Source organism: Alnus glutinosa, chromosome 4 (genome assembly GCF_958979055.1).
Source record: "Alnus glutinosa chromosome 4, dhAlnGlut1.1, whole genome shotgun sequence".
In the NCBI taxonomy this organism is placed as follows: Eukaryota; Viridiplantae; Streptophyta; class Magnoliopsida; order Fagales; family Betulaceae; genus Alnus; species Alnus glutinosa.
In genome coordinates, this window is record NC_084889.1 from 28733907 (window position 1) to 28742859 (window position 8953).

Genomic DNA, 8953 nt, shown 5'->3' on the forward strand with positions numbered 1-8953 from the left:
TATAAATGATTTTATTATTATTATTATTATTATAAAACAAAAATACTGATTTTTTTTTTTTAAAAAAAATTGAGATGGTTTTTGAACCACCTCTAGGGGTGGCTTTGCCACCCCACAAGAGGTCGGCCAATCCCAAACAATTTTGAGGGTGGCCAAGCCATCCCCTAGGGGATGGATCGACCACCCCCGAATCTAATGGGGGTTGGTCAAGCCACCTTAAGCTACCCAACAGCCACCCCCAAAAATCTTCAACCACCTCCCATTAATTTCGAGAGTGGCCAATCCAGCCTTGGACACCTAGAGGTGGTTCGGCCACCACCCTCAAATGTCCAGGGGTGGTTCAACCATCTCTGTATTTTTTTATTTTTTTTTTAAAAAAAATTATTATTATTTTTGAGTTTGGTTAATTTTTTTTGAGTTACGTTAAAAACAGGTCAAAAAGAGGGTTAGGTAAAACCCGAGTACAATTTTAACTTTAAAAATCGACCCAAATAACATTTTATACCCTCAGAGACTAAATCGACAATATTTAAACATTGGAGAATGATTAGTTAAAAAAGTCGACTTCATGGACATCTAGAATCCATAATACAATTTTACAATCTTAAATAGATGGATGGACTTGAACAGCTGAGATCCCAAATTTTTTTTTTTTGTCAAAATCTATCAACTCAAATTTTTACTTGAATAACAATATTAGTATGAGTAATGCTATATTTTTATAATTTATTAACAAGTGTTAGCATCTGATTAAAGTCATGCCAGTCACTAAACTTTGTTTTAACATTCAAATTTCATGCTAATATGTGTTAATAAGTTGTAAAATAGTTATAAGTGAACTTCCTTTTTTTTTTTTTTTCTACTAGTATATATTTATCGTAGGGCTGGCAAAACGGGTCTGCGGGTCGACCAGTTTACGACCCGTGGAGACTCGCGACCCGTTTAAGGTAGACTCAAACACGACTCGTTTATGTTAACGGGTCAGAGCTCCAGACACGACACGACACGGTAGTTTTCACGAGTCACCCAACACGACCCATAAAACCTGTTTGACTCCGATCATCTCGACTCTGTAGCTTCCTCGCCAACTCGTTCTTAATATTGAAAGAGTCCTCCATAAACTCCTGGTTGAATCCATTGAAGATGTTGCTGCCACTTAGCTGGTTGCCTCTCTCACTTCGGCTTGTAAGGGTTTGAATGAAGAAAGAAGCTGAAGAAGAAGGTTGAAGCTGAGAAGAGAGAAGCTGAGGAAGAAAGAAGATAGAAATTAGAAAGTGTACATGGAGGAAGGATTGAAACTTTGAATGATCTGACATTGAGAAGTGCGAAGACGTGGCTTTGAGCAAAGTGTAGACGTGCGGAAGTGAAGTGATGGGATGGAAGCTGTCGACATAAGTCTTTTGAGAAGCCTAGTGCATGATAGTTGGCTTAAAGTAGAAACGCACCGTTTTATTCTGCTTGTAATGCACCGTTTAGACTTCTGTGTATTTCTATTACAAGTCTACATTAGAAAAGATAAAAGAAGCTAGTTCATTACACGGCTCTGGCCCTCTCTCTGTCTCTATTTGTGTCTCTGTCTGCCACCTTGTTGTTGTTGTGGGTTCCCAGCGAGGTAGAATTTTTGAAATCAGAAATCAACAAAATAAAGACATAACTAGTTAAAAGGCCTCAAAGAAGAGCAGTGATTAATTAATTCTTGGTACTGACCCTTGCGTTCTTGTCCAGCTGGTTGGCCTGATTGGAGGTATCGAGGAGTGAGACCAAAACAAGTTGGGAATCGCCGCCATTATAGATCCAATGAGCCACTTCGGCCGGATGCGACATCGGCGAAAGAGAGAGAGAGAGAGAGAGAGAGCGACAGAGAGACGGGGAGAGCGTTGCGATATCGGCAGTGAGCGGAGAGCAAAGATGAGAGAGAGAGAGAGAGAGAGAGAGAGAGAGAGAGAGAGAGAGAGAGAGAGAGAGAGAGAGAGAGAGAGAGAGAGAGAGAGAGAGAGAGAGAGAGCGTTGAGCAGGTCCAGGCATCCAGTGGGAGGAAGTAGAAGGGGCGTGGTAAACGGGTCATAAAAGGGCTCGACCCGTTTATGACCCAAACCCATTTAAGGTAGACCCAAACTCCTTAATTTCTTGTCGTGTTCGTGTTGAATTGTTGAGTCGTGTGTTGGGGTTTTTTTTGGGTTTTTTTTTTTTTTTTTTTTTTTTTGTGCTGGCTTTGGTTGCTCGTGTATACCCCCAGTGTACTTAGGGGCGCCTTACGCTTTTTAATAAACTTACTTACTTATCAAAAAAAAAGAATTGTCGGGTCGTGTCAAAATTGTCAGCCCTAATTTATCGAAATTCCAATTTTTTTTACATTGGTATATCTCAAAGGAATAATTTTACACATTCAACTCTTTTACAATTTGCTTACATATGTCAGTATATGACTTGAGCCACGTCAACAACTAAAAAATAATTGTAACACCCTCCAAGTACATGAAAACGTTTTTTAACAAATGGTAAAAGAGTTATAGACCTACTATTTTCATCTCAAAATATTTTATAACAATTTGCAAAAAATAGCTGCCTTGGTTTCCAAAAGTGTCACGGTTGATACCTGTCTTTAATGAAAAAATCAATTGGTACTTCCATCTGGATTTCGTCTAAATTTTTAACAGCATGCCACATCACCCCCACCAAAATCTTGACATCAATCTCGAATCCTACGTGACGGTGTATTACAAGTGATACCCATGCTTTTACAGCTACGTAGACGAAAAAATTATTAAAAAATTACATTTTTTATGAAAAAAAATTAAGAGGAAATTATTAGGGGAGGCTGAAATCACCCCCAAGGGCAACCCTAAAAAAAAAATAATAATAAAAAAAAAAATAAAAAAATTGCTTTGGCCTTTTTGGGGTGGCCAAACCATACCCAAAGGCCATGAGAGTGGGTTCAGCCACCCAGATTGGCCGATCTAGGGTGAGGGTGGGTTCAGCCACCCTCAAAACTAGAGGATTTTTTTATTTTATTATTATTTTTTTTTTTTTATTTTCAGGGTTGGTCCTTGGGGGTGGTTCAACGTTTATTTTGTTTTTAGGATTGGCTCTCAGGCCAAATAGGGGTGGTTCAACCACTCTCAAAACTAGAAGATTTTTTATTTTTTTATTTTTTTTAGGGTTGGTCATTGGGAGTGGTTCAACTTTTATTTTGTTTTTAGGATTGGCTGAGCCAACCCCAGGCCAAATGGGGGTGGTTCAGCCACTTCCAATTATTTCCTCTTAATTGTTTTTCCTTTTTTTTTTTTTTAATAAGAAGGTAATTTTTTTAAATAAATTTTTCGTCTACGTAGTTGTAAAAGCATAGGTATCAACTTTGATATACTGCCACCTAGGATTTGAGACAAATGTTAGCATTTTGGTGGGGTGATGTGACCAGTCGTTAAAAATTTGAACGAAATCTAGATAGAAGTACCAACTGAATTTTTTCATTAAAAACGTGTATAAACGTTGACACTTTTAGAAATCAAGGAGGCTATTTGATTCCGTTCCAAACCACATGTACTGTTGGAGCCTTTGACCCCAAATTTTATAGTTGGTCTGAAAAGTTTTTGCATAACTTTTTAAAAATTGTTGTGCTAAAGTGCAAAGTTTGGATTGTTTTTATTAGATTATTATCTTCTACTTCTATCGAAAGACATCTTCTGTACTGTACTAGTGAATGCCAGGTCTATGGAACTCGATATGCTTAACCCTTCCTTAATATATTCTTAATAATTATTATTATTATTTTTTTTGGTAAAAAAAAAAAAAAAAAAAGAGCCCATATAATGATATAAAATAATCTACAAAAGGAAAAAGAAAAAAGAAAAAAAAAAAGGCTTTAAAAACCAGAGTAATAAAAAAATTGGGGCTAAAAATGATAATGCTAAAAAAGCTCATACACTTCTGTGGGCAGATAGAAGGAAAAGATCGTCCGCCCATAGGTGGTTATAAGCGAAATCTGCCCGTCCTAGGTAGTTACTCAACGTCAATCTCCCCTAAGGGCGAAGACCTAATTAGTGCACAACAATTAATCCCCGTAGTAGATTTTTTGTAACAATATTAATCCAACGAAAAGTATTGAGGGGATATTAACAAAAATATATACCGAATATTCTTGGAGTTAAGTTTGTTGAGAAAATATTAAAACTTTTTATTTATTTATTTATAAATAATATTAGATAATATCAAAATATCATGCCTTTGATTGGTTGACTGGGTCTGGCTGACCACAAAAAATGCCCCATTTAAAATGGGACGCGTAAGCCTTTCGATTGGAACCAAAGGATTTTTCAAAGGCCAATTTCATGGCCACAACAAGCGCCTTGCTGTACAAGAATTCAACACGTAAACGCCAGATGGGTCCCATTACACAACCTAGAGATCTCTCCAACAATGACTTAGAAAAGTGTCTTCTACTCCCAGGCTTCAATGACCAAACAATCCCCTTGTTGTTTGAATAACATAATTCTTTTCTTTTTTAAAAAACAATCTTACTTTTTTTTTTTTTAATATTTTTTTAATAATATATATATATATATATATATATATATATATATATATATATATATATATATATATATATAAGTTTTTTTTTTTTGAAGCAATAATATATATAAGTATTGATATCTTATAAGTTTATGACTTTTTGTATAAATGACTTGCTTAATTCATCATATTTGTTTTTTTTTTTCAAATTACCATAATAAGATTATAGGAATTTCCATACAAACTCGCTTCTAAAAGTGACACGTATATAAACCTACTATACACTTCAAGTTCAAGACAAAAACAAAAAACGAAAAATGCTAATGAATAAAGATAAAAGCTGTGGGAAGTTTCTAACAGCTTTAACTATGGTTATTCCACACATAACTGATCCTGCTACAACAGAGTCTTTGGCTGCTTGAAGGGCAGTCAATCTGTGTAGAGATCTGGGCTTCACACAGGTGATCTTGAAAGGTGACTCTCTGCTTGTAGTTTCGGCCATTAGTAAGGATTCTCCCTGTTAGAGTAGTTTCGAACAATTCCTTGTAGACATCAGACTTTGGATGCACGACATCCCTCTAATTGAGGTGCGGTACACACGCAGAGGTGCAAACCAAGCAACTCACATTATGGCCAAATCTGCTCTAAAGTTCATGTTAAATTGTGTTTGGATTGAGAAGAGCCCCTCCCTATATCCATAATATTGTACTTAAGGTTTACCTATTTGATCTTTGAAATAGACATCTTTAAAGAAAAAAAAGAAAGAAAAAAGCTGCCCATTTTACAGTATTTAGTTTGAAATTAATTAGAATTTAATTCAAATTATTTGCGAAACAAAAGAAAAATCTAATTAATTGAAATTAATGAGTATTTAATAAATTAAACTAGCGATTAAATAAAAATTCAGAATAAGAGGCCGTTGCAAAAAATTTCTTTCAATTTAGTTTAATGGATTTTTTTTTTTTGTTCTTCAAAATTTCCTTTTAATTGATGCAACCGACAAACCCAAAAGAAAGTTTTCGCCGTAATAAACCGAAAGACCAGGGGCATGTATTTTCCCACACCTTAACACGTGCATCACAATTCACAATTCACAATGTGTATATAATAATAATAATACTAAAACTTTTCCATTTTCCAGTCGCCCACAGTAACGAGAAAACGCAGACGATACCCATAATTCCATACCCAAATCCAAACGCGTTTACCTTTAAAGTCTCTCTCTCTCTCTCTCTCTCTCTCTCTCTGAGACTCTCTAGGGTTTATCTTCCCCACCTGCTTTTTGCTTCCAAGGTATTGTATTGTCCAATTAGATCTGTTACATTTTTGGGTTATTTTTATAAATTTTTTTTCTCTGATTCTGTGAATTTTTTTGGGGGATTTTTTGGGCTTTGCAGAGGTGAGAATGGAATCGGTGACGGCGACGGTCGTCCGGTCTCCATTCGGCGTATCTGGACTCGCCGGTAGATCGGGTATTTTGACTACGAACGGGCCCGATTTCGTACGTTTCGGTACCAAGTTCCTGCCCTCGATTAAGGTACGAGATCTTTTTTGTTTTGGGGTTTGATGGGTTTAAAGTTTATGCATGGTCATTCATCTCTTCTGTTTAAAGAAACGCAAAAATGGGCCAAAGGAACGCTTTTGCATGGGTTTCTGATTTGTTGTTTGGGGGAATTTTTTTTTTCCTTCACACTTAAATATGTGTTTTTCTGTTTCGTTTTGGATTAAGAGCTGGAATTCTTGTGCTCTCAATTTTCCGTTTTCTTGAAAAATACCAACCACTCTGTTTTATTTCGTAGCTTAGACTCTTAGCTATGAGCGTCTTTACAGAACAAATCTTGAAGCTCCTCAACAGGCTAGAACTTGAGCATAGAAGCCTGTATGCGTTTATCCAACTATAGACACGCCAAAGGGAACAAATATAGTTAGTGCATGTGAAAATTAGAAAATATGGTGAAGATTGAGGTCATGGATACAATCCAATATGAGTGCGTGAGTAAAGTTTGGAGACTTGTTTTTTTCCCCTCTTTTTGGGTGAAACATGAGTTCAATCCCGTATGAGGGTATGCCGAATGTTTAGCCATCCAAAAACAAAAAAGTTTGAATATTCTCTTTCGGATGAAAAACGTGTGCCTTACTTTTACTTATGGAGCCTGCTTGGTCTATCATAGTTGGTTCACCTCACCTTTTTTTTTTTTTTTCGTTTTATTTTGTGCGTCAAAATTTGATTCATTTTTCATTTGATTGATGCTTTCCAGCATTGTGCTTCAATTTCTCACCCGAAGTCAGGGCATCGGGGAGTGGGTTTTGGAAGTAGGAGATGCCTGCTTGTGAGGGCATCATCGTCTCTGGACTCATCAGGGTCGAGTGCTCCAATTGCTCCGCTTCAGCTGGAGTCTCCGATTGGGCAGTTTCTGTCAGAGATCCTAATAAGCCACCCACATCTTGTGCCTGCTGCTGTTGAGCAGCAGCTTGAACAGCTCCAAACTGATCGTGATGCTGAGAAAAAGAAGGAAGAGCCTTCTGCTTCTGGGACCGACTTAGTTCTATCCAGGTCGGTTTAACATTTCACAAACAACTAGTAGTCAATTGCATACGAATTTTGGTATTGCTTTCTTTTCGAGTTCTTGAAATACAAATTGCCCATGTTAATTGTACAAAGTGTAGATTAGTTAAAATTTTCAATTTATTGCTTATTTTTTATATTTTTATTAGTAAGATTGTCCCTAGATTGATCATTAAATTAAACACAGGACATAAATAAAACAGGGGAAGTTGTAACATTCTTTTTGTCTCCATTAATTTCTTTGAGAACTGAATAATGAATTGTAATTTTGAAGAGAAATATTGATTGTGTTAATGGTGTTTTTGAAATTGTCAGGAGAATCGCTGAGGTTAAGGCTAATGAAAGGAGAAAGGCTTTGGAAGAAATCTTATATGCATTGGTGGTGCAGAAATTCATGGATGCTAATGTTTCTTTGATACCCGCCATAGCCCCCTCTTCCTCAGATACTTCTAGCCAAGTTGATATATGGCCAAGCGAAGATGAGAAGCTTGAGGAGCTTCACTCTCCTGAAGCCTATGAGATGATCCAGAACCACCTAGCTCTGATTATGGGGAACCGTGCAGGTGATTCAACCTCTGTTGCGCAGATAAGCAAACTCAGGGTTGGGCAAGTCTATGCAGCATCTGTGATGTATGGATATTTCCTCAAGCGTGTTGACCAGAGGTTTCAGCTTGAGAAGACAATGAAAATCCTTTCAAATGCATCGGATGAGAAAGAGAGTAATATTCAGCCTGCTGTGGGGGGAGACATGAAACCCAGTGGTGAGGAGGTCTCTTTCCGGGCTGCATCATCCCATCCTGAAGTCTCTTCCTGGGCCGGTGGCATCAGTCCTGGGGGGTTTGGTCATGGGTTAAAGGCTTCTCGTCTGAGAACTTATGTAATGTCTTTTGATGGGGAGACGCTTCAGAGATATGCCACAATAAGATCCAAGGAGGCTGTTAGCATCATTGAGAAGCATACAGAGGCATTGTTTGGAAGACCTGAAATTGTTATAACACCTGATGGGACGGTGGATTCTTCTAAGGATGAACTAATCAAGATTAGCTTTGGTGGTTTGAAGAGACTTGTCTTGGAGGCAGTGACTTTTGGTTCTTTTCTCTGGGATGTCGAGAGCTACGTGGATTCAAGGTACCATTTTGTGTTGAATTGAGTATTGTTCACTTATATCCCTGGCAAAGCAAATCGTTAGTGGACGCACAACTGACCTAAACTTGGTCGAGTGTAATTTTGGTGATGGGTACCAGGTAATTTGGAGCTAATTGTTCTGTACATAACAAAAGTTGTTGGACTTCAGGATTATGCAGCTATAGACAGTCTTCTATGTGAAATGTACTTGATGTTTGTGCCTCATTGTTTTATTCTTATAGGCACTGAAAAAAGTGAGTTGTTATGTTGTTAGGATACACGTGGATTGGTTCTCTTTCTTATCTGTTTTTATAGCAAACTGATAAGAGAAACTGGGGCAAACTGCAGTGAAAGCACAAATTGATAAGGGATGAGTTATTACCAAGGGAAATTCATTTATTAAAGATTAAGTGACATCATATTCTGAATATATCTCTACATGGTGGAGTGGAACTCCTTGGATATACACTACAAAAAAAAAAATTCATTTATGGCATTTTTAATCATCAGCTTTGCAAAAGGTTAGCTGGCATATATAAAATATGCCAGTAACTTTTTTTAAACTCTCTGGCGTATGCCCATGCGCCAGGGAAAACACACTGGCGCATGGGCATACGCCTGGGGTGCAAGCACAAACTAACAATGAAATTCCTGGCGCTTGTTGGTTCATTCCGGGCAATAATTCTTGTGCCAAGATTTTCTGGCATATGTGATATATGCCAGTAATTATCAATTTTCAGACACTGCATCTGT

General features: G+C 37.3%; 1 protein-coding gene across 1 annotated transcript; it reads left to right on the forward strand.

Annotated features, from left to right (window-relative positions):
* Nucleotides 1-5638: 5638 nt before the first annotated feature.
* On the forward strand, nucleotides 5639-8499 carry LOC133865504 (UV-B-induced protein At3g17800, chloroplastic-like). Its single transcript, XM_062301930.1, has 4 exons — nucleotides 5639-5802; nucleotides 5907-6046; nucleotides 6768-7063; nucleotides 7391-8499. The coding sequence occupies exons 2-4, from the start codon at nucleotides 5915-5917 to the stop codon at nucleotides 8223-8225; spliced, it is 1263 nt and encodes a 420-aa protein (XP_062157914.1). The 5' UTR covers nucleotides 5639-5802; nucleotides 5907-5914; the 3' UTR covers nucleotides 8226-8499.
* The last annotated feature ends 454 nt before the right edge of the window (nucleotides 8500-8953 follow it).

Coding starts and splice junctions, on each gene's coding strand:
- LOC133865504 (XM_062301930.1), top strand. CDS start 5,915: ATGGAATCGGTGACGGCGACGGTCGTCCGGTCTCCATTCGGCGTATCT. Junction 6,047..6,767: donor AGTTCCTGCCCTCGATTAAG/GTACGAGATCTT, acceptor GATGCTTTCCAG/CATTGTGCTTCAATTTCTCA. Junction 7,064..7,390: donor ACCGACTTAGTTCTATCCAG/GTCGGTTTAACA, acceptor TGAAATTGTCAG/GAGAATCGCTGAGGTTAAGG.